The following is a 26,579-nucleotide window of genomic DNA, read 5'->3' as shown; positions in this document are numbered from 1 at the left end:
CCCTATCTCTATTTGTAGTTTAAAACTAGGATTTTCCTATTGGTTGCTTCAAAATTATGTGCTAATTAAGTATATTTGACGACACTTTTTGTTCTTAAGAATTGTGTACTCTTAAGAAACATTAACATCTAGCTGATTCCCAAGGACAACCATACTTTCGAGACAAAGCTATTCATAAGCTTATGTTTTCCTGATTTTTCACCAATGTTCTTTTTTTTTGTTTTTTTTTTCAATTTAGTACACGTCATTCCCAGAAATTAAATAAATGTATAAAGAATTTGATTTTCATTAAAAATTTAATTTCCAATTTTCCTTAATTTTTTTAGATATATGTGTTTGTTTAAGTTTCCACTTAACCAATCTAAGCAATCAAATTTCCTTTTCATCATCCTTGTTTTGTCAAGCTGTTCTGTGGTATATGTTTTTAGCTTATGTTTTCCTGATTTTTCACCAATGTTCTTTTTTTTTGTTGTTGTTTTTTCTTTTATATACGTCATTCCCAGAAGCTAAGTAACTGCATAGAGAATTTTTTTCTATTAAAACTTGAATTTTTAATTTTTCTTAATTTTTTTAGACTTTAGTGTTTGTTTAAGTTTTCATTTTACCAATCCAAACAATCGAATTTCCTTTTCATAATGTTTTGTCAGCAGTTTACAAAAAGTCGTATTTGCTATTACTTTATACTCTTGATAATCAAGGCAAAAAAAATGAATAGGCTAGTGCATTAACTTATGCATAGTAAGTTGTGGCTTTTAATATTTACCATAAATTACCTGAATTTTTGTTAACTTTGTAATAAGCGACCAGCATCGTTCAGCACACAGTTGGTGGTAACGAACTTAAGAACAATTCGGCTCAATACTAACTATCAAACCGTTCGTGGTAACGAACTGTAAGTTAGGAGTGACCCGGCTCAATAGTAACCAAAACTCTAAAAAACGGAATTCTGATACCAATCGATATATCAAAAGAATTGAATTTTTAAGCTGATTTTAAATATATAAGTTTCATCAAGTTTAGTCTCACCCATCAAAGGTTACGAGCCTGAGAAACTTTGTTTTATTTTCGAAAAAAGAAGGAAGCAACCCTTAAAGTCATAGATTCTTAATAAAAATCCCACCATCAGATTCAGCGTATCAGAAAACCCTACCGCAGAGGTTTCAAGTTCATCTGCAAAAATGTGAAATTTTGTTGTTTTTTTTTGCCAGAAGAAAGATCACGGATGTGTGTTCATTTGTTTTTTCCCCAGAAGTATTCGTATCGGCCCAGTGGTCGTAAAATATCGTGAGACAGTTCATTCGAATGCAAATTAAAAGCTCTAGTGTCCCTTTTAAGTGACCAAAGAGATTGGAGGGCATCTAGGCCCCCTCCCCCTTTCCCCAAAATCATCCAATTAAAATTTTGATATAGCCATTTTGTTAATAATAATTGAAAGGCATCATAACTATGCCTTGGGATATAACATGACCCCCCCACAGCCCCAGGGGAAAGGCCTATAAGTTAAGAAATTTGCCCATTGTTTACATATAGCATAGTATTTGTTATTGAGAAGCATGCATACGTTGGGGGGGGGTGAATTTTCTGCTGGTGGGATTCTCCACGAGTATAATTTGGCATGAGGATCAAATTTTGTCCCAAATCCTTAAGAACGGCTCATGAAATACCAGGGTTGTTTAATTGGAACAATAGAAAGCTTTTTTTCAAAAATACTAAAAAAGACTTTAGTGTAAAGAGCGAGTTGTTGAGGAGGAGGCAACCCCCTTCGTATACATAATAATTTCTGTTCGTTTTAAGCTTTAATGTTGCTACTTACTTTCAGTTGTAAAAAAATCGTTTTTGTTTTATTTAGTAGCTCTAAAAACCGGGATTTTGGTAACAAAAGATGCATGAAAACAAACATCAATCCGCTTTGTTCACGCTAAAGTTTGACTTTTGGCCCAATTTCTTTAAGAGCGACTCCTGAAACAAAAGGCCCGTTTAATTGGAATCAGAAGTTTTCTTCAAGTGCAAAAAAATTATCATAAAGAGCGAGGGACTGAGGAAGGAAAAGCCCTCCTAACATATGGAATAATTATCGTATGTTTTAAAATTTAATATTGCTCCTTACTTTCATTTGGAAAAAACTTGTTTTTCTCGTTAATTCTTACAAAAGAAGCTACAACTTCAGTTTAGGGGTATCATTCTAATTAATGTATTTTTTTATATTGGAAAAAATGCCAAGACAAAGAACTACGTCGTAGCTTGTGTTACTCTATTAAAGAGGATTGCGACAAGCGTAAAATAGTTCATTTTCCTTAGGTTTACTACATAAAAATTTAGCACCCCAACACGTTGTCATAACAATTCGAATTACACATCGTACACTGATATATCAATGTTATTTAAAAAGGTGGGAGTCGAATTGGAGCAACACGAAAAATTAGAGCATGTGAAAAAATGTTTTGATTAAAACAATAAAAAAAGTAGTACTTCCCAATGAATATGCAAAACCAGTGGTTTTTTTAATCTAGGGGCAAAAGAGTCTAGGGGGGCGTTGCAGTGGCAATTACAATTAAAATGGAATATGGAATATTACAATTATAATGAATTAAAATGGAATAGTTGTGGGCATTAAGTCATGGCTAATTGTAGAAAAGGCCAAGACAGATAGTCCGATTGAGTGAGAGGCAATTCTGGCAAACCCCCCCCCCATATTAGGATTGTATAAAAATGATGTTAGTTCATTTGTTAATAGACATGTCTATCTATTATCCGTCCATGCGTCATTCCTAGGGCAATAGAACCAAGGAATATAGTCATAGAGCCATTTTGAATTAAATCGGAATAGTTCTGGGCATCAAGTCATGGCTAATAGTAGACAGATAGTCCAATTGAGTGAGAGGCAAATCTGGCATTAATTCACCCCCCCCCCCTCTTTTTAGGATTGTATAACTTCCACTGCCCTCTCTCAATTGATGCACTTCAGCACGCGGTTAACGGTTGAAAATCCACCCACTTTCTGTATCCTTAATGGGATTGCATGATGCAGCTGATTAAATTAGTCAGTTAAATTAGTTCATAGACAACTAAATTAGTTCATTAGAACTAATTAGTCACTTAAATTAGTTCATATTACTATTTCAATTATTACTAATTGTAATTTCTTTTCGATTTCGTGTTTTGTTCGATTAGACGTTTTATGCATATATTGAGTAATTGCTACAAGTTCTCCACAACTTGAGGATTTACGTTCTATGATTTTCAATTCAATGCACAAGTTCATATAAGTTCAAAAGTTCATTCATATAAGTTCTCCGTATATATTGCATATTTACTTCTTCGATAGTTTCATTAATGTGGCGAATGTACGAATAAAATTCAATTTTTATCGAGATAAGCTTAAAATTCAGACAAAAATAAAATGTATTTAGAATTAGAAACAATAGTTTAGTTTAGATACTTTAGAAACAATAATTTGCACAATAAACCAAATCATGTTTACGTATAAAAAGAGTGTGATGCCATTTTTGTTAAGCTATCAGAGTGGTCTGGTTTTTAATTTTCAAATTTTTGAAAGTATGGTTCTTACTTTTGTCGGCAATGCAACTTCTATTTATAAATGTAGTTCATAACTTACCTTTAACTAACAGAATGAACTGAACAGCAGTCACTAGTATATGTGCAAAAACGCCTACTTCCATTATTCATTATTCCAATCAAATAGAAAGTGTCACAATTATCCACTTTAAAACAAGTTTCCTTACTTCAAAATTATGTACTAATCCGTAATGCACACACTAATTCATTGAGTCAGTTTCATATCTGAAATGAAAAGAAAAATAATTTTCTTTTGTTATTTACTGTTCTTTGACTTTGAACTCTATGGTTCATTGGTCTCAGTGTAGACCTCAAGTCAATGGACTTGGAAGTCTAAAGATCTTGTAAGTTTTCAGTAAAGCTTATTAATGTTGAAGTAAAGCTCAAAGAATGAAGCAGATTCTTGATAGTAATAGTAATCATTGGTAAGCGAAAAAAAAACACTAATCGCTTTTAAATTTATTATCACTAGATTTGCAAAATAAATATAACAGTCAGATATTATTTGCACCATCGGTATAGTTGTATAGTGCCTCCAAAATCCAAGTTCACTCAATAGCAAAAACCATGTGGAAGCCTATTTTTCACCATATTGAATTAGAAAATCTTACAAATAGAATTAAATAGGAAGGTGTAAGCATCTTATTGCAATGCTTCGAGATCAAAACTTAGTTTGACTTTGTAGGACTTGCTGTAAACAACAGAGATGTCACCTGCTGTCAGAAACCAAATGCTTCAGGAAGCAAGTACCTAACCTGGTAAAATTTGCCAGAGCTATTCCTTGTTTGTCGCAGCTTTGCGGTACATGTAGAGTTCCAAAATGTACTCCAGGTTTTGGAAAAAGGACGATCACTTATTATAATTGCTAAATTCTAAAATATTTTCAGGGAAATAACAAATTTAATTCCAAGCACAAAGAGTGACAAAATTGTGATAGGTAGTATTACCTCATATATGTGATAATTTCTGTTCAGTTGAGTCTTGAACCTGCCTTTAGCTTTCACTTAAAACTTGTTAAATAATGCAATTTATATTAAATTTTAATACATTAGATATGTAATCTTTCAATTAATAAGAGGGGTCACATTTAAAGCACCGCCTACAGTCTTTGAGCTAATGAAGCAAAAAATCAGAAAACTGTTAAGAAGGCAAACAAGATCTTGAAGAGAAGAATAGACGAGAAGATCTTGAAAACTGCATCTGAAAGTATGGTAGGATTCAATCAGAGTTAAAATCGATTAGAAAATGACCTTTTAAGAAGAAGCGCATTAGGTAATAGCCAAGAAGATGGAGATTGCCACTCTCTTAAATTATTTGCTTTCAACTTAAGAATTTATGTAAGAGATTTAATCCTTCATTCTGCTAAGTGTCAACTTCTTGTTGTAGGCCCAGTCATTGGGCTGTAGTAACTAAAAACAAGAGCTAAGAGCTCATATGGCACTTGTGACGAGGTTGGAAGAGCCAAGAGCTCATGTGGTATGAGCTCTAGCGCAATTCTAAGAATCAATAGATTGCTTTAAAAGGAAAATAAGAGGCTTAATGCCGGTCGGGATTTAAAATAAGAGCTCTACGTCACGAAGTCCTTCTAAATATTAAAATACATTAAGGTCTGATCACCCACTCGTAAGTTAAATATACCTTAATTTTTCAAATTTTTCCTCTCCCTTCAGCCTCCCAGATGGTCGAAACGGGGAAAACGACTTTATAAAGTCAATTTGTTCAGCTCCCTGACACGCCTACCAATTTTCATCGTTCTAGCACGTCCAGAAGCACCAAACTCGCCAAAGCACTGAATCCCACAACCAACCTCCACCAAAGAGAGCGGATCCAGTCCGGTTACGTCAATCACGTATCTACGACATTTATAAGCGTTCTCCAAGATTTCCGGTTTCCCCCTCGAACTTCCCTAATGTCGAAAAATCTGATCGGAATTTGAAATAAGAGCTCTGAGACATGAGTTCCTCCTAAATATCGAATTTCATTAAGATCCGGTCACCCGTTCTTAAGTTAAAAATACCTCAATTTTTCTGATTTTTCCAAATTAATAACCCCCAGCTCCCCCAAAGAGAACGGATCCGTTTCAATTAAGTCAATCGTGTATCTATAACTTGTGCTTATTCTTCCCATCAAGTTTCATTCCGATCTCTCCATTCTAAGGGTTTTCCAAGATTTCCGGTTTCCAAGATTTCTGTTTCCCCCCTCTAACTCGATATGTCCCTGGATCCGATTCCAATTAAAAATGGAGCATCTGAGACATAAGATCCTTCGATATATCAAGTTTCATTAAGATCGTATCACCCATTCGTAAGGTACCTCAATTATCAGGTTTTCCAAGAATTCCGGTTTCCCCCTCCAACTCCCTTCAGTGTCACCGGATCTGGTCGAGATTTAATATGAGAGTTCTAAAGGACAAGATCCTTCTACTAGATATGAAATTTCATGAAGATCTGATTACGCATTCGTAAGTTACAAATACCTATTTTTTTCTAATTTTTAGAAAAGATTAAGAAAAAATTTCCTCCCCATTCCACCAAAGGGAGTGGATCCGGTTCGGTTATGTCAGTCACGTATCTTAGACTTGTGCTTATTCTTTCCACCAAGTTTCATCCTGATCTCTCTGCTTTAAGCATTTTCCAAGATTTCTGGTGATACGATCGAGATCTGATCTGAGATACGATCGCTCTTTCGTAAGTCAAAAATACCTCATTTTCTAATTTCCCCCCCCAACTCCCCCAAAGAGATCAAATCCGTTCCGGTTATGTCAATCCCGTATCTAAGACTTGTGCTTTTTTTCCTACCAAGTTTCATTCTGATCCCTCCATTCTAAGCGTTTTCCAAGATTTTAGGTTCCCCCCCAACTCCCCCAAATGTCACCAAATCTGTTTGGGATTTAAATAACAGCTCTGAGACAAAATTTCCTTCCAAGCATCAAATTTCATTGAGATCCCATCACCCATTCGTCAATGAAAAATACTTAATTTTTTTCTATTTTTTCCGAATTAACCAAACCAACCCCCCCTCCAAATGGTTGAATCGCGAAAATGACTATTTTTAATTTAATCTTGTCCGGTCTCTGATACGCTTGCCAAATTTCATCGTCCTAGCTTGCCTGGAAGTACCTAAAGTAGCAAAACCGGGACAGACAGACCGACAGACAGACAGACCGACAGAATTTGCGATCACTATATGTCACTTTGTTAATACCAAGTACCATAAGAAAGGCAAGAAAGAACTTGACAGAACAAGAGCTAAGAGCTCATATGGCACTTGTGACGAGAGATCGGATCCGGTCAGGTTATGTCAATCATGCATCTAGAGCGTTTTCTAAGATTTCTGGTTTTCAAGATTTACGTTTCCCCCCTTCACCCCTCAATGTCTTCAGATCTGATCCGAATTGAAAATGGAACATCTGAGACATGATATCTTTCTACATATTAAGTTTCATTACGATCCAATCACCCATTCGTGAGATAAACATACATCGATTTTCACAATTTCCACTCCCTCCACCCCCTCCAGATGGTCGAATCGGGGAAAATACTGTTTACAAGTGAATTTGTATAGGTTTCTGACACGCTTACCAATTTCCATCGTCTTAGCATGTCCAGAAGCGCCGAACTCACCAAACCACTTGAAATCCCCCCAACTCCATCAAAGACAACAGATTGCCGACCTGGTGACAAGAGTGTTACTTGTGCTGAATTTTAAGGGTTAGTTACATATGGATTTTCCATCTAATTTTCGTTTAGCTTAAAAGCAAGGCCATATCAAGGACTTTTGTTTGGAAAGGTTTTTCAGGGGGGGGGGACAAAATCAAACTTTAAAAACGCATCAACAATTACTTTATATTCATTTTTCACTTTGTTACTATTTGGACTAAAATTTAGGGGGGGGAGTCAAGCCCAGATCCTCCCTTGGTCAAGGCCTTGGTTATATTTTTGAGAATATTTGATATTTATTTCAGGTTTTATGAATACAAATTTGCTTGATCCCGCTTTTTAATTTTGAGCATTTGTGCATGATTTTAAACATATCTTGTGCCGATTTGTTTGTTTTTATAATGAGAGTTCTCATCAAACTTTTTTTTATTTGATAGATTTAAAAATATTCAAAATTACAGAGCCAATTATGAAAAATAAAGGATTTTCCGTGTAAGGTTTCAGATTTCCCTTTAAAAACATATTTTATAAAAAAAAGAAAAACTGCCATAACTTTAACAGCAAAGGGTTTCTTGAATCCTTAGAAATGTAGAATATGTATTATAGCTCTTCTAGTAAATCTTTTTGTTTTTAACGAAACTGTCTAGCTTAAGCGGATCATAAATTTCAGGAAAATGGCCAGATTTCCCCCCATACTATCAAACTAGATACCGGAAGTGTGTCTGAAGTTCTAAAAATTAAAATTTTAAATGGATAGCACATAGATCAAGCTTTTCAAGAGTTTTGTAAGATATACCGTTGATTAAGTTAAAAAATCTAATTTTTCAAACATAGTAAAGCGAAATAAATCACATTTAAGGGGTAGGCTACTCTGAGATAAATTGCTGAAGATATTATATGCCCCTATAGGCTACCAATTGTCGTCATGAATATCCACAGAAGGGACATAATCAAGCTGGATTAAGTTTCATTATACTTAGCAATGGTAGGGGAAGGAGGAGGAGGAGAATCAATTTGAAGATAAAAGGTTACATGCAAAATAAAATTCTCAAGGAAAAAAAGTACTTAATTTTTACATACCAAATGAAGCAAAATTCAACAAATTTTAAAAAGGTGAAGATCCCTGACAAAAAGATCAATTCCTTTAATCGGTACTTATGTTTAATACCGCTAACACTCAAGAAGTGATGTTTGGTTAATCCCAATGAAAAACACCAAAATATGATGAAAATATAATACTTTAGAAACAAAAGAGGCAGGGAGAAAAGGTTTCCGAGAGCATTAAATACCACTGTCTGTCAACAAAAAACTGTTATATAACAGATGTTTCGTAAGGGGGTGGACGGTTAATGCATTATTTTCCATTAGATGCTATACTTTCACAATGAAATTAAGTAAAACTTTGGTATGTAATAATCATTTTACTACCCAGTAGACAAATAAAATGTTACATGATGTAATCACTCTAGCTTTAGGTCGATTCTTAATAATATCAAATTAAAAAAACATATTTTTTAACTGAAAATAAGGAGTAACATTAAAACTTAAGACCAAAAGATATTATTCCGTATATGAAAGGGACTGTCCTCTCCTTAACGCCTCGCTCTTTACGCTTAGGTTTAACTCTTTTTTACAACTCCAGTTAAAAAAAAAAAAAATTGCGGAAAGAGCGAGGTGTTTAGGATTGGCCAGCCCCTTTCATATACGGAATAATTTCTGTTCGTTTTAAGTTTTAATGTCATTCCTTATTAAAAAAAAATGTTTTTTTTATTTAATTTCTGAAAGTTTTTGAATTATTGAAGGTTTTGATTTTGGCTCACCATAGGCCTACATGAATAATTAAAACAAAATTTGTATATTAATTTTCCTTTTTTGGTGGCTAAATGCCTTTTTCAAAATTTTTATTGGACGATTTTGATAAGAAAGTGGCGGGGGAGGGGTATAGTTGCCCTCCAAGTTTTTACTTACTGAAAAAGAGCGCTAGAACTTTTGATTTTATTTACAAACGTTTTTATTAGTAATAAATATACGTAACTTACAAATTAACTTACGTAGCGAACTTCTATATTCGTTAATTTTTATACGTATATGTGGCGGTTTGGCCCCTTGTCAATACGTCACTCTTAACGCTAAAGTTCGAATTTCGTTCCAATTCTTTAAGAAGTCATTCTTAAAGCCTTCAATAACAAAGGGTTTAATTAGAATAAATAGCTCTTATGAAATTACTAAAAAACTTTAGCGTAAAGATCGATGTATTGACGAGGGGGTAGCACCCCTCATATACGTAATAGTGTCTATTCGTTTTAGGTTATAATGTTCCTCCTTACTTTCAGTTGAAAAAACTTGTTATTTTATTTTATTTCTGATCGTTTTTAATATAATGCTGGGAAATCCGACAGCCCCTTCATGAAAAATTCCCTTCCCACATGAAAAATTACTGCATCGAAAGATCCTACCATGTAACCTTCTCCCCCCACCAGAAAAAATACTTCCATGAAAATGTCCGTATACTTCCCAATAACCGATACTATATGTAAACAATGGCCAGAGTTCACAACTTGCAGCCCTTCCCCTGGAGACTGCGGGGATTATCATCCTCAAGGATATAATTATTAGATTTTTCGACTATGCTGAACAAAATGGTCGTTTCAAAATTTTGGTCAGGTGACTTTGGAAAAAATTGAGCGTGAGAGGAGGCCTAATTGTCCTCCAATTTTTTGGTCACTTTAAAAGGGTACTAGAATTTTAAATTTCTATTCGGGTGAGATCTCTTGTGACATTCTAGGACCACTGGGTCAATATGATCACCCTGGGAGAAAACACGCATCCAGGATCTATCTTCTGGTGAAAAATACTAAATTCCATATTTTTGCAGATATTAGCTTGAAACCTGTAGAGTCAGGTTCTCTGATACACTGAATCTGACGGTGTGATTTTCCTTCTTTCCGGGTCATGTGTGCTTGGAGACAAAATTGAACTTCAGCAAACACAAGCCTGAGATCTGCATTTTCAAGCTTTGCAGATGTGTAAGTCCTGCAATTTTTCTATGATCATCTCCAGCGTTTGGAAATCATGACGTGATTGATCATCTTCTTTCCACAACGCTCATTACTATACCACGTGTACTGGTGGATAGATTTGTGTTAAAAGTAGGTATTTTCGATAACAAGGATGTGGGAACGGCATAGTTCAAGTGGGCGAAGGTTATTATCATTTAGTGAGTCAGGGGATGCAGGACCAATTGTACCACGCCAAAAATCCACATCGTCACGAATTGTGGCGTTGAACTCACCAAAAAGAACGCTTATATCGTGGGCAGACACTGTCGTGAGACATCTGGTCAGAGCTGAGTAGAACTCTTCCTTTGTTCTGATAGGGGTAGTAATTTAAAGGGCCGGAGGATAGCCATGTTCCGTACCATGTCGAGCCAACTAACGTGTTCGATTATGCGGAGGTGTTTTGTCTGGACAGTATCTACCTTCATCATCTACGACTGAGTCAAAGGTCAATTTTCTGACGAATACAACACAACACTTGCTACTGAGGAAGAGTAGATACGATCTTATGTGAGGCGGCTGATTTCCGTTTGAGCAGACAATTGAAACAAGGTAGGTGAAATGCATGACTGCCTCATCATCTTGGCCACTTACTTCTATAGTTTTCAGGGGCCTGCATAATGTCTTGTCCACAGGAAATATTTCGGTCTTGGTCCCTTTTAAATTTAAATCAAGTTTTTCTGCAGCAAATGCTAGCATTTCCTGGTCAGTTTTGATACCAGCGAGATTTTTGCATACCAATTCAACATTATCAGAAAAGTTAACATCTGACACAACTTTTCCAGCAAAATCAATAGCAAACATATGCACCAGCCGTATTTTGTTGCAAACATGATTCATTACATAGTTGAAGAGTTTGTAAGAAGCAGTGCTCCTTACCAAACGCCGTTTCTAATTTGAAAATGTGATAAGAGCTGGCCAATTAAAATGATATCACTTTCAGTCTTATATTTCGGTTCCTTGAACAGATTGATAATTTTCTGAGGTACACCAGCAGACTAAAGGATTATCTACAGTGACTGTCTGTCGACAGTTTCAAAACAGATCAAAAATTGACGAAAGCAGTGTATACTTTCCTTTTGTATTCTAGAGTTATCTCTATTAGCTGTCTAATTGTATGGATTTGCTCAGTAGTAGACCTACCGGGCATGAACCCAGATTGCTGGTGGTGACGAAGGAAATGGAGGTACTCTGTTGCCTGCTTGAGGCGCAACGTGGTGAAGACTTTGACGATTACCAAGAGCAGAGTTGTGCCACGATAGTTTTACATGCAGCTTTAATTCCTTTCATCTTGTAGATTGGCACAAGTAAGCCTGACTTCCAGTCTGATGAGATCATTTCAGAGCAGCACACGGTATTAAACAGCACTTGTAGCAAGAGGATTACAGATGGATTACCATTTTGAAGGAGTTTCGATTTCAGGCCACATACTCTTGGTACTTTGTTGTTCTTCAGCTTTTGTACTGCAGATTTAATTTCTTGTGCTGTAAATTAAGTGCCATCGGGGGTAGGTGTAGCATTTTCAGTAGTAGCAGCAATCTGGTCGTCAATTTGGTTGGGTGGGTGAGAGTTTAATAGCTTCTCGAAGTGGTTTTTCAACAGGCAGTGGCACTGTGATTGGTCGTAAATATTATCGCCAATGGCGTCACCAAGATACGTTAGAGTTTGAGTGTATTGACCTGAGAGCACACCTAGGATCTTAGATGTGGCTCCAATGTCCTTTTTAGCGGTCTCTTAAAGCTCGCGTGCTTTATTGTCAATAAAAGTCTTACAGTCTTTTTGCTGCATGATGTTGCCATGTTGTATATGTTGTATATGCTTATATGTTGTCATGTACCCGCAGGTTTCCCGTCTGCAACCAGTAATGGCGAGGGACTCGTTGCTGATACAGTCTATTTTGTTACGCTGCTTCATATAAGAACCGCTAGTTAGAGCTGCAAGAGCATTCTCTTTGAAAACCTTCCATACACCTTCACTATCATCGCACTGCCTAAGAACCCCAAATCTTTTGGATATTTCGACCCGATACTACTTAGCTAAAGCGGATTCTTTCAGAACAAAATAGGTATCTATTTTCTGTGGTGTCTGGCTGGTTTTTATAGCTTTTATCCAAAGCCTGATTTTGGGTGCCAAAAGACGATAGTCGGTGTTCCCTAGTTTGGCGCGTCGATAGGTGTGATAATTTTTCACAGACGACAGCCATCGGCGGTGTATGATGATGTAGTCAAGCGTCTTCTTTGTTGATCCATCATTGCTATACCAGGTATATTTGGCTATGTTGGGTCTCTGAAACTACGCGTCTGCAATCGTAAGATTGTAATTGAGGCAGAAGTTCAGCATTCGTTCTCCGTTGTGGTTTAGGCTATCTACTATTACCGGTTCAACAGCAATAGACACATTTGAAATGCTAGTATTGATATCTCCTACATGGAAGAAGTAGTCATGGGGAGGTACTGACAAGAGCTTAGAATTTAAATGGGTATAGAATCCATCTTTATCTTCTTCCTTGGTTTCATTTGTGGGGGCGTAACTGGTGATGATGGTTATTTTTTTCAGTTTTCATCCTCAATCCTTACTTTCAGGAGCCTGGGTGCTACTGGTGAAAATGAAAATTACAAGGGCGCCTTGCGCACGGCCTCCTCGTGGACCAGTGCCCTACTAGATGTGGGCACCTCATGGACCTCGGCATCACTAGATAGATATTTTTAGTAGTTTCAGCAATTGTAATTTTATATTTCTTTAATTCTTTGGATAATAGAAAATTTGGACAGGGTATGTTCTGTTTCAAAACGTTCTTGGTGTCCACATTGATGCCACCTTGGTCAATAATATTCAGAGGGAATCTTCCTTGTGTGGTCTGGGGTCGAGAAGAGGTTTGAGATGATATATTCCAGGCTAAATTTCTGGTTTTATTTGTAGCAATAGAAGTTTCGGGAGGAGGAATGCCAACCCAACTGCTCCTAGGTGCATTTGGCTCTCCGGTGGCTAGCCAAATATTCGGAGGCACGTGAACATGGAACCGTGAACGTGAATTATAGATACAGAAAGTGGAAGGATGATCAAAGACTAACCGTGTGGTGAAGTACATCAATTGAAAGGGAAGGCAGTGGGGGCTGTCATCAAATGGATTCTGTCACTCTCTCTTTCTAAATCTGAAAAAATACCAGTTTTGCATTTTAATTACGAAATACCTTTCTTTTTACTCTCCTCATTAATCAAAAAATCAAAGAAATAACAACAAAATGCCTCCCCGACGGATTTTAAAAATTTAGTTACACCTTACTCTCCTTTGTTTTTGTGAATTGACATTTTTGCCCATAGAAAATCACAAAGTACCAAGAACAGTGACGATTGAAGCTTGATTACTTGATTCCTGATAGGAATCAACCTATCATAGGTTGATAGGAAAATAATACAATCATTGTATTATTATGTTTTGCATATTATATATTACACGTTATATATTATATGTAACACATATCATATATGTTTTACAAAACTAAGAAAAACTGGGAATGAGATTTTCATGAAAAAGACCTCCATAAGCAGTTATGTAGTTTTTAGCTATAGCAGGTGCTGAATTAAGAAAAAGAAATGTACTTAAAAATTAACAAAACATCAGTGAAAAATACAAACAGCTGAAGGTTTTGTATCCCTTTGAAGATGTAGTTCCCTTTGGGTAAAAATGTTAATAATGTTTGAATTTGTGCGGGTAAAAAGTGTTGCCATGATTAAATAATTAGTTTGGCTATTTATTTTCATTTTTTTACCTGGTAAAACTGATGAAAATGTGGTTCTACCCTATAAAGTTCATAGTTTTGAAACAACCAAAAGAAAAATTTCTAAAAATCGTGGTTTTCAGGCATGATTAGATTAAGGATAGTCCTGGGGAGAGGGCATTTTTTTTGAAGCCCTTGACACTTTAATTGCTGAAATTTTGATTGAATCATTTGTAAGGTGATCTGTAAAAGAAGCCATCGAAACTTATCTTATTGTCTACTGATATTATTGAAGCGTATATTACGTTTTGAGAAAACAGCAAGGATGTACCCAGAATTTTTGTTCGGTGAGGGCTTAGAAAAAAAATAGAAAATGCACCAAAAACTTTTGATGTACATTTTGTTATGTTTTTATATGTCAGACAGTTTTTTATTGGCTGGGGGTCAAAACCTTTACTCCTCCTCTCTTCTCTACAGACAAAGCCTGAAAAAAAGGTTGAAGAATTTTTTACTAAAGTTAGGAGAATTTTTTACAGTCCAGTTGAAATCTAAACAAAATTCCAGTTTTTCTAATTGCACGTTCCACTTTCGCAATTCTAGCTTATAAATCTTCCTTGTATCTCCAGTGTATATTTTTCATATTATTTAACCGCTATAACCAAATTTTACTTGTCAGCTAATGAGGTGTTATATTTCTGTTCTCTTTTTCTTACGGTCAAATAATCTTTTGTAAGGAACTCGGGGGAATTCTGAGAACATTTTATGGATCAAAAGAATTTACTTTTTAAGATAAATACGAATATTTTAAATTCACTAAATTCAAAGGAACCGACCATAGATAGAAGCATAAGAAAATTTACATATTTAGAAAAAGGATGGAAACGCTCGTGAAATTGGACAATGCTAAAAAAAAAAACTACAGAATTCAAGATGTCCAAGAGCCCTATGCCATAGGTTTCAATTTCCTATTCTTGAAGAAAATAAATTAATTCGTCGCGAAGGGGTCGGTCACAGAAGTCCGTTTATTTGTATTTTTATCTTGAAGGAATGTATGTCAAAACTGTGGCTTTAGGATATCAGGAGAAGGGTACCTTAATTTTAGTTTTTTTCTAAGGGCTAGAAAAAATCATACCAAGGAAAATGCTGATTCCTGTTTTATTTTTCCCGTAAAACAAAGTTTTTCAGGCCTACTAGGTAAGTAATATTAAGCGAACCGAGATCAGAACCATTGAGACTTTATACCTCCCTGTTCCAAACATACGAGGGGAGTTGCCTCTTCTACAATAGCTCACTCTTTCCGCTAAAATTATTCTTTGAATATTAAAAAATAGCTTATTATTCTAACTATATGACCCTTGTGTTTCAGGAGTCATTCTTAAGAAATTGGAGCAAAATGTTAAACCTTCTGTAAAGAGAGAGCTATAATTTCAGTTGAAAAAAAAAATATATTTTTTAGATTTAATTTATAGAAATAACCACACAGCAATAACCAAGTCCATCAATGCTAAAATTAAATGTATATTTTCAAATAATATCCTGGTACGCTAGAATAACAGCTAAAATAAAATTTAAGCGAATCTTAAATCTTCAATAAAGTTGTAAAACTATTAATTTTGAAGTAATACGACACAGCTACAAACAACTTTTTCCTTTTATTAAATAAAAAAAACTAATTTTTTTAGCTGAAAGTAAGGAGCGACATTAAAACTTAAAACGAACACAAATTACTCCGTATATGAAATGAGTTGTCCCCTCTGCATTCCCTCGCTCTTTACGCTAAAGCTTTTAATTGTTTTAAAAAGTAGAATTGTGGCAAAGAGTCAAACTTTAGCGTAAAGAGCGAGGGATTGCATAGGGGACAACTCATTTCATATACGGAGTAATTTCTGTTCGTTTTAAGTTTTAATGTCGCTCCTTGCTTTCAGCTAAAAAAAATTAGTTTTTTTTATTTAATTTCTGAACGTTTTTGAATTAATGCATGTTTGGTTTTGGCTCTCCGCACATAAATTATTAAAATGAAATTTGTATATTAATTCTTTTTTTGGCTAAATGGCTTTCTCTTAGTTTTGATCAGACGATTTTGAGAAATAAGGGGTGGAGAAGGAGGCCTAGTTGCCCTCCAGTTTTTCGGTTACTTAAAAAGGCAACTAGAATTTTTAATTTTTAACGAACGTTTTTATTAGTAAAAAATATACGTAACTTAAGAATTAACTTACATAACAAACTTTCATAACCTTATATTTTTATTATGTATACGAGGGGGTTTGTACCCTCGTTAATACCTCGCTCTTTACACTGAATCGTAAGTTTTGTCCCAATTCTTTAAGAATGACCCCTGAATCAGAAAGGCCGTAGAATAAATAGTTGAAATTACTAAAAATACTTTAGCATAAAGAGCAAGGTATTTATCTCCACCTAAATACCTCGCTCTTTATGCTAAAGTATTTTTAGAACCCCTCATATGCGTAATAATCTCTGTTCGTTTTAAGTTTCAATGCTACTTCTTCCTTTCATTTGAAAAAACGTTTTTATGTTTATTTTTCCTTGTTTTCTTATAGTAATGCTAGAGAATCCTGCACCCTTGTCATTGAATTTTTCTTCCCCCATTACAGATTCCTCCAAGGAAAGATCCTCCAACATAGCCCCCTCTCCTCAGCCCCACCCCCAAACAAAATAAAACAAAACAAAACAAAATAAAAAATAAAAATATGTAAACACTGGTCAAAGTTTGTAATTTGCAGCCCCTGCCCCAGGGATTGTGGGGGAGTAAGTCATCCCCAAAGACATAGTTATTATGGTTTTTGACTATGCTGAACAAAATGGCTATCTCAAAATTTTGATCCGATGACTTTGGGAAAAAATGAGCGTGGGAGGGGGCCTGGATGCCCTCCAATTTTTTTGGTCTCTTAAAAAGGGCACTAGAACTTTTCATTTCCGTTAGAATGAGCCCTCTTGCGACATTCTAGGACCACTTGGTCGATACGATGACCCCTGGGGAAAAAAAACCAAAAAAAACAAATAAACACGCACCCGTGATCTGTCTTCTGGCAAAAAATACAAAATTCCACATTTGTGTAGATAGGAGCTTGAAACTTCTACAGTACGGTTCTCTGATAAGCTGAATCTGATGGTGTCATTTAAGATCCTACGACTTTTAGGGGGTGTTTCCCCCTATTTTCCTAAATAAGGCAAATTTTCTCAGGCTCGTAACTTTTGATGGGTAAGACTAAACTTGATGAAACTTATATATTTAAAATCAGCATTAAAATGCGATTCTTTTGATGTAGCTATTGATATCAAAATTCAATTTTTTAGAGTTTTGGTTACTATTGAGCCGGGTCGCTCCTTACTACAGTTCGTTACCACGAACAGTTTGATAGACCCAACTGCAAACCACAGTTTTCGTAAAGAATCCCAAAAAAAAGCTAGCTCGAGGAGAGACCAACTTTCAAAAATCACGTACACGACATGCTAGGCGTAGAAAAAGGGTGTCAATGGCTGGGGAATGCGCCAAACAATCTATGGAATGTGCCACACATGGTTAAAGCTAGGATAGAGCCTCTTCAAAAGGACTTGCTAGAACAAAAAGAGACCTTTTTATATTGCAAATTTTAATCTTATTTTCATGGTGTGGTTTGCGTTCTTGATACTTCATCCCCATCCCCCTCCAATGTTTTTACATACAGTTAGGCTACGTGATAGAAGTAAAGTAATAACTGTTAAAAACTAATTCAAAAAGAGATAAAACTGGGGAAAAAACAGGGACGTGTTTTCATCGATGCTTGGTGAATACTATTAAGTGAGAATTCTATCTTTATAGATTTTTGTATAGCCTAGGGCTGTATGCGACCATTAGGGGGGGATGGGGTGTGAATGAATTGTCCAAAAACACAAACCAAATCATGGGAGTAAGCGAAAAATTAGCAATACGAAAATGTGTCTATTTTGTTCTAGCATGTCTACTTTTGAACAGCCCCAATTCTGAACCTTTTCGCCATGCATGGAAGAACAATGGAAAACGTGGCAAAACTTTGTGGCACCTATGTCACTTTGCGGATGAGCACTAGGCTTCATTAAGTAAGAAATCACTCGAGCTAGCTTCACTTAAACTTAGAGTTGTGTTTGGCCTGCAGCTGGTTCAAGATACCAAATAACACCCACCCGAAAAAAAATTTATGGAATAGTCTAACGCTATGTCTCGGAATTAGGGGGATGGGTTATACTGGATGCCACTCTGAACATCCAACAAGAAGGAATTTCATGAATGTGATGAAGTAAGATTTTCTTATTTTAGAGTTCAGTTTGGGTAAGAAATCTTCTAACCAATTTACAAATTTTGCGATACCAGTCACAGGCAAAAATAAAAGAGCGAAACCATAACAATAAACACAAAAAATCGAAATTCGGCTCTACATAATACGAAAAACATCATAGGCTGGCCTACGTAGATTTATAGGACAGAAACCAGATAGAAAAATAAAATGAAGTATATGTTCTCTTTCCCCATTTAATACTCTTTCCAAATATATGTAAAACGAAACTCAAATTGTGTTAAATTGTTAAACAGTATGTTCCACTGGCTGACACTACCCTTGTTTTTCTCTGCGTTTTGATTTTTTTCATTTATTATATTTTTTCTTCTTTGTTTCATAGGTCGTGTGTAGCCAGTGTGGTCTTAAAATGTATTTACGTCAAGCTTACGGGGAGCAATAGACCAGTATTATTTTGGATTTTTTCATTTGTATTTAAAAGCATGTAAACCTTATTTGTCATTTTGATTTCTTATAATGTTCTAAAAGAAATCGAATTCTCTCTTCTTCTTTGCATGTCAATCTACACTTAGGCACACAATCTGAAGGCCTGTTTATCCAAAGAATGGGTTTCAAAATTTTAACACTTATTTTAAAAGACAATAGACTCAAAAGACACCTCCTTAGTAATAAAATATTTGATTTCAAATCCTTTCTACATCAGACTTTTTCACAAAGGCTTTTCCGACACGTTTTCTATTTAGCAAACACTCGATTATCGGAAAAATTTTCGAAATTCAGAATTTGAACGTTTTCAACTAACACAGTGGTGGAAGTACATAATCGTAGAGAGCCACTAATCTGTCCCTTTACCCTTTATATATCCTTTATTTTTACCCTTTACCCTTTATTTTTAATATCCGGCAGAGCAGCTTATTTATATAGTTACCATAATTGATTTTATAGGTCTTAGAAACTTTTAACAGCAAAATAGGGATACCCTCGACCCTGTAATAAAATTTGCATTAGCCACCCGTATATTAGACTAGATATGCTTCATTTTTCAAAGGTAAAAAAAGGTCTGAAAAAAGCAAAAAACTACAACTGAGAACTCAATAAAGTAACTGTTCATACTCAAGAACAAACCTTTTGAATTTTATTTAATAATTAATTTCCCATGCTGCGTCCGAGTCCAAATGACCAACATTGACTAATAACCTTGTTTATCTAAACTCAATATAAGTTTGCTATCAAACAGGCCGTGGTAACGAACTGTAGTAAGGAGTGACCCGGCTCGATAGTAAACGAGACTCTAAAAATGTTGATGCTAATTGATACATCAAAATAATCAGATTTTCCTGCTGATTTTAAGCATTAAGTTTCATCGAATTTAGTCTGTACCATCAAAAGTTGAGAGCCTGAGAAAATTTGCCTGGTTTTGGAAAATAGGGGGGGAACAGCCCCTAAAAGTCATAGATCGCATTCAGCGTATCAAAGAATCCTACTGTAGAAGTTTCAAGGTCCTATCTACAAAAACGTAGAATTTTCTATTTTTGCCAGAAGACCGATCAAGGGTGCGTGTTTATTTGTTGTTTTTTTTTTCTTTCTTTTCCTTAGGGGTGATCGTATCGACCCAGTGGTCCTAGAATGTCGCGAGAGGGTTCATTCTGACGGAAATTAAAAGTTCTAGTTCCCTTTTTATGCGACCAAAAAATGGAAGGCACCTAGGCCCCCCCCAAGCTCATTTTTTTTCCAAAAATCAACGGATCGAAATTTCGAGATAGCCATTTTGTTCAGAACAGTCGGAAACCTAGTAACTATGTCTTTCGGGACTACTTACTCCCTCACAGTCCCCGGGAGAGGGACTGCAAGTTACAAACTTTGACCATTGTTTACATATAGTAATGGTTATTGGGAAGTGTACAGACATTTTCAGGGGAATTTTTTTGTTGAGGGGGAGGTGAGGGGAGGGGTTTACGTTGGAGGATCTTTACATGGAGGAATTTCTCATGGGGGAAGAGAATTTCCATGAAGGGGGAACTGTATTATTTTTAAGTATTAGTATTATTATACAGTATTATTATAGTATTAGTATTATTTAAAATAAAAAACAATGATAAAATAATTATGAAATTTTTTGCAATTGAAAGTAAGGAGCAAATTAAAACTTAAAATGAACAGAAATTATTACGCATATGAGGGGTTCATCTCCTCCTAAATACATCACTCTTGATGCTAAAGTATTTTTAGTAATTTCAACTGTTTATTCTACGGCCTTTGTGATTCAGGGGTCTTACTTAAAGAATTGGGACAAATTTTCAGCTTTATTGTAAAGAACGAGGTATTAACAAGGAGAGAAAGCACCTTATATACGTAATAAAAATATGTGAGTATAGACGTTCGTTACGTAAGCTGATTCGTAAGTTCTGTGTAATTTTTACTAATAAAAACGCTCGTAAAAAATAGAAATTTCAAGTTACCTTTTTAAGTAACCAGAAGATTGGAGGGCAAATAGGCCTCCTTCCCCACCTTTTTTTCTCAGAATCGTCTGATCAAAACTATCAGAAAGCCATATAGCCAAAAAAAAAATTAATATGCAAATTTACTTTTAATTATTCATGTGCGAAGAGCCAAAATCAAAATATGCATTAATTCAAAAACGCTCAGAAATTAAATAAAAAAACAAGTTTTTTTTTAACTGAAAGTAAGGAGCGACATTAAAACTTAAAACGAACAGAAATTATCTCTTCAACGCCCTGCTCTTTATGATAAAGTCTTTTACTGTTTTAAAAAGTAGAGTAGAGAGATAGTTAAAATTTGATAGCGTAAAGAGCGGGGTGTTGAGGAGAGAACAGCCTCCATATCCTGAACGGATGTGTTTTTTGTGTTTTATTATCGTTTTTTTAGGTGTGATTGTATTTATCTAGTGGTCACTTTATTTTAACACCTTTCACTTTGATAGGTGTCCAAAATATTGTTTTTTGTATTCAAAATTTAAGTAAAAATATTCAATTAAAATTCTTATTTGATTTTCTTAATCTTAGCTTTAATGATTTACTTTGAACAATCTACTTTGATAATGGGTAACATTTTACAAATTTTGGTGTTAATATTTTGGTGTTTGATAACCAAGTTCAAAACTGTCGTTATTGTCAAAGAACATGCGTTCAACGCTTCAGCACTGCTCAACAGGGCTGAATACTAGTATGTCTTAGTTTTTTAAGTAGGCTATTGTTTTGTCTATTTTTTGTACTTACTTTTCCATTTTTATATACTTTTACTTTAATTGACATACTTTTTCCATTGTTTTTAGAAAAATGTTTGTCTCTAGGTTTTGTTAAATAAAAAAAAGTTTTTCAACTAAAAGTAAGGAGCAACATTAAAAGTATAAACAGACAAAAATTATTACTTATATGAGAGGGATTGCCCCTCCTTGACACTTCACTCTTCACGCTACAGTTTATCGGCACTTTAAAGAAAAGTTGCTTATTCTTCTAATTAAAGGACCCTTGTGTTTCAGGATTCATTTCCAAAGAAGTGGGACACAATTTAAGCTTTAGCGTAAGGAGCAAGGCGGAAGCGACGTCCCCCCTCGTATACCTAATAATTCCTGTTTGTTTTGAGTTTTAATATTGCTCCTTAATTTCAGTTGAAAATACTTTTTTTCTATTTAATTTCTGATCGGTTTTTTAAATAATAAAATATAGAAAAAACAAGTTTTTTTAACCGAAAGTAAGGAGCAACATTAAAATTTAACGCCCCGCTGTTTACGCTAAAGTTTGACTATTTCTCTCAACTCTACTTTTTAAAACAGGAAATAACTTTAGCGTAAAGAACGGGCGTTGAAAAGGGAAGAGCACATCCCTTTGCAAGGAATCCTTCGGTTTAAAATTTACTGTATTTTATTTTATTTTGCATGCAATTTAATTAATCTTTTTGTTTGAGAGATTTTTCCTAAAAGTATCTAAAAATAAAATTAGTCCTACGAAAAAATATCCTAGAATATATACCCTGTCACCCAACCACCACTACTATTTTGACGTCTCCCCCCCCACCTCCTGGAAAATTTTCTGCCGGTGCTCTTGTCTGAGGCATTCAAGTGTATGCTTAAGTGTGTAGAAAATTCAAAATGTTTTCATTTTAAGTTACTATACTGTTCAATAGATGTCAAAATAAGTTTATTTGTATTATGATTTTCATTTCTACATCAAAATTTTCTTGAGTGTCACCAGCAATTTTATACAAAAACAACATTTATAGGTCCTCAGACCAAGTCCAAAAGTAGATTATGAGTGCCAGTTCAGGAGATTGTAGTGGGGCGAGGTACGTCTTTTCTTATTTAAAGAAGATACAAGGAAAACGTATTTTTCAAAGTCTAGGCGGGAGGGTCAGTTAAATTTAAATTTTGTCAATAAAAATACCAAAAAGTTACTTTTTAAAATATTAAGGGGGGGCAACTATAGTGAGACAATTACTCTCTGACACCCTGACCATTCAGCTTTGTCTTATTTCTTACCTTGAATGGGTTAAGTAATTTCAAGTGTTTACAGTATTTGATACGTTTTGACATAAAGGCAGAGGAGCCGTAGGCTTTAAACTTGTCAAGAGTTATGTCAAAAAATTAATTTATAAATTCTTTTTTTAGATCTTACAAGAAGGGGATTTATGGCCCGCCTCCCTATGTGATGGGTCGAGTTTCCTATTCTAAATCTTCCTCTTTTAATGCTTGCCATGTTTCTGGTGTCAACGCACTGTTAATGTGTAATATATGTAACATAAAAATAAAATTTATCTCGACTTCATCTGACACTTGATGGTAATCCAACTCAAAAGAATATCACAGTATTTTGACAGCATCAATCAAAATAATTTCTATACTTTGAAGCGGCGAGAAAACTTCAAAGAAAAATATCTCTGTTCAAACAGTTCGTGGTAACAAACTGTAGTAATGAGGGACCTATCTCAATAGTAACTGAAACTCTAAAGAACGGAATTTTTACAACAGTTATTACATAAAAAGAATCGTGTTTTAATGCTGATTTTAAATACATAAGTTTCATCAAGTTTAGACATACCCATCAAAAGTCTTTACGCTAAAGTTTTTTACTGTTTTAAAAAGTAGAGTTGAGAGAAAGAGTTAACCTTTGCCGTAAAGAGCGGGGCGTTGAGGAGGGAACAGCCCCTTTCATACACGGAGTAATTTCTCTTCGTTTTAAGTTTTAATGTCGCTCCTTACTTTCAGTTAATTTTTTTTTTATTTAATAAAAAGGAAAAGGCAATAGTAGCCCCTGGGATATGCGCTTTATACTTCTTACCTCTTCCATTATAGTATTTTGCAAAAGAAGCTCTGTTACTTGCAAGGTCAGTATCAATTACAATATTATCAAACAGTTCGTGGTAACGAACTGTAGTAAGGAGCAACCCGGCTCAATAGTAAACGAAACTCTAAAAAACTTTTGATGCCAATACATACAGCAAAAGAATCGCATTTTAATGCTGATTTTAAATATATTAAATAAAAAAAACGAGTTTTTTTAACTGAAAGTAAGGAGCGACATTAAAACTTAAAACGCACAGAAATTACTTCGTATATGAAAGAGGCTGCTTCCTCATCAACGCCCCGCTCTTTACGCTAAAGTTTGACTCTTTCTCTCAATTCTTCTTTTTAAAACAGTAAAAAACTTTAGTGTATAGAGCGGGGCGTTGATGAGGAAGCAGCCTCTTTCATATACGAAGTAATTTCTGTGCGTTTTAAGTTTTAATGTCGCTCCTTACTTTCAGTTAAAAAAACTCGTTTTTTTTATTTAATTTCTGAACGTTTTTGAATCAATGCATGTTTTGATTTTGGCTCTCCGCAGAGAAATAATCAAAACGAAATTTGCATATTTTTTTGGGGGGGGCTAAATGGCTTTCTCACAATTTTGATCGAATGATTTTGAGAAAAAAAGAGCGGGGGCGAAGCCTAGTTGCCCTCCGATTTTTTGGTTAATTAAAAAGGCAACTAGAACTTTTAATTTTTTACAAATCTTTTTATTGGTAAAAGATTTACGTAACTTAAAAATTAGCTTACGTAAAGAACTTTTGTATTCTCATGTTTTTATTACATATATGAGGGGATTCGCCCCATCGTCAGTACCTCGCTCTTTACACTAAAGCTTAAATTTTATCCCAATTCATTAAGAATGACCCCTGAATCACAAAATCCGTAGAATGAATAGTTGAAATTATTAAAAATACTTTAGCGTAAAGAGCTAGGTATCATAAGGAGGTTAGCCCCTTATATGGGTAATAATTTCTGTTTGTTTTAAGTTTTATTGCTGTTCCTTACTTCCAGCTGAAAAAGCTTTTTCACATTTATTTTTTAATTTTTTTTTTTTAAATAATGCTATTAAATCCTGCTCTCCCTTCATGGAAGTTTTCTTTTCCCATGACAAAATCTCGATGTAAAGTTCCCCCAGCATATCCCCCTCTTCTCAACCCCTCCCCCCAAACCAAAAAAAATCCTCCTGAAAACGCCTGTATACTTCCCAATAGCCATTATTATATGTAAGCACAGGTCAAAGTTTGTAACTTGTTGCCCCTCCCACGGGGACTGTGGGGGAGTAAGTCGTCCCCAAAGACATAGTTATAAGGTTTTTCGACTACGCTGAATAAAATGGCTATCTCAGAATTTTGATCCGTTGACTTTGAGAAAATAATTAGCGTGGGAGGGGGCCTAGGTGCCCTCCAATTTTTTTGGTCACTTAAAAAGGGCACTAGAACTTTTCATTTCCGTTAGAATGAGCCCTCTTGCAACATTCTAGGACAACTGGGTCGATACGATCACCCCTGGGAAAAAAAAAAAAAAAAAAAAAAAACAAATAAACACGCATCCGTGATCTGCCTTCTGGCAAAAAATGCAAAATTCCACATTTTTGTAGATAGGAGCTCGAAACTTCTACAAAAGGGTTCTCTGATACGCTGAATCTCATGGTGTGATTTTCGTTAAGATTCTATGACTTTTAGGGGGTGTTTCCCCCTATTTTCTAAAATAACGCAAATTTTCTCAGGCTCGTAACTTTTGATGGGTAAGACTAAACTTGATGAAACTTATATATTTAAAACCAGCATTAAAATGCGATTCTTTTGATATAGCTATTGGTATCAAAATTCCATTTTTTAGAGTTTTGGTTACTATTGAGCCGGGTCGCTCCTTACTACAGTTCGTTACCACGAACTGTTTGATAATATTGTAATTGATACTGACCTTGCAAGTAACAGAGCTTCTTTTGCAAAATACTATAATGGAATAACTATAATGGAAGAGGTAAGAAGTATAAAGCGCATATCCCAGGGGCTACTATTGCCTTTTCCTTTTTATTAAATAAAAAAAAAATTAACTGAAAGTAAGGAGCGACATTAAAACTTACGAACTGTTTGATAAGTTTCATCAAGTTTAGTCTTACCCATCAAATGTTACGAGCCTGAGAATTTTGCGTTATTTTAGAAAATAGGGGGAAACGCCCCCTAGAAGTCATAGAAATCTTTACGAAAATCACACCATCAGATTCACCGTATCAGAGAACCCTACTGTAGAAGTTTCAAGCTCCTATCTACAAAAATGTGGAATTTTGTATTTTTGCCAGGAGGCAGATCACGGATGCGTGTTTATTTGTTTTTTTGTTTTTTGTTTTTTTGATCGTATCGACCCAGTTGTCCTAGAATGTTGCAAGAGGGCTCATTTTAACGGAAATGAAAAGTTCTAGTGCCCTTTTTAAGTGACCATGAAAACTGGAGGGCACCTAGGCCCCCTCCCAAGATAATTATTTTACCAAAGTCAACAAATCAAAATTCTGAGATAGCCATTTTATTCAGCGTAGTCGAAAAACGTTATAACTATGTCTTTGGGGACGACTTACTCCCCCACAGTTTCCGTGGGAGGGGCAACAAGTTACACTTTGACCAGTGCTTTCATATAGTAATGGTTATTGGGAAGTTTACAGGCGTTTTCAGGAGGATTTTTCTGGTTGGGGGAGGGGTTGAGAAGAGGGGGATATGCTGGGGGAACTTTCCATCGATAGTTTGTCATGGCGGAAGAAAATCTCCATGAAGGGAGCGCAGGATTTACTAGCATTATTTAAAAAAAATGAAAAAATAAATATGAAAAAGTTCTTTCAGCTGGAAGTAAGGAGCAGCATTAAAACTTAAAACAAACAGAAATTATTACCCATTTGAGGGGCTCACCTCCTCCTAATACTTCGCTCTTTACGGTAAAGTATTTTTAGTAATTTAAACTATTTATTCTACAGCTTTTGTGATTCTGGGGTCATTCTTAAAGAA

The 26,579-nt window shown here is 35.1% G+C and overlaps 1 protein-coding gene across 4 annotated transcripts in view; it reads right to left on the bottom strand.

Moving 5' to 3' along the window:
- The window catches only part of LOC136030952 (zwei Ig domain protein zig-8-like), a 278,116-nt gene that overhangs the window by 214,937 nt on the left and 36,600 nt on the right, over window positions 1–26,579 (bottom strand). For all 4 annotated transcript variants that reach the window (XM_065710089.1, XM_065710093.1, XM_065710090.1 and 1 more), the window contains one exon: window positions 3,617–3,801. In XM_065710089.1, coding sequence (XP_065566161.1) covers window positions 3,617–3,680 — 64 coding nt within the window. In that variant the 5' untranslated portion in view covers window positions 3,681–3,801. The remainder of the gene's footprint in view (window positions 1–3,616; window positions 3,802–26,579) is intronic.

The sequence above is a fragment of the Artemia franciscana genome, chromosome 9 (genome assembly GCF_032884065.1).
Source record: "Artemia franciscana chromosome 9, ASM3288406v1, whole genome shotgun sequence".
NCBI classification, from domain to species: domain Eukaryota; kingdom Metazoa; phylum Arthropoda; class Branchiopoda; order Anostraca; family Artemiidae; genus Artemia; species Artemia franciscana.
Note: the sequence above shows the minus strand (reverse complement) of the source record. Positions and strands in the feature narration are given on the sequence as shown.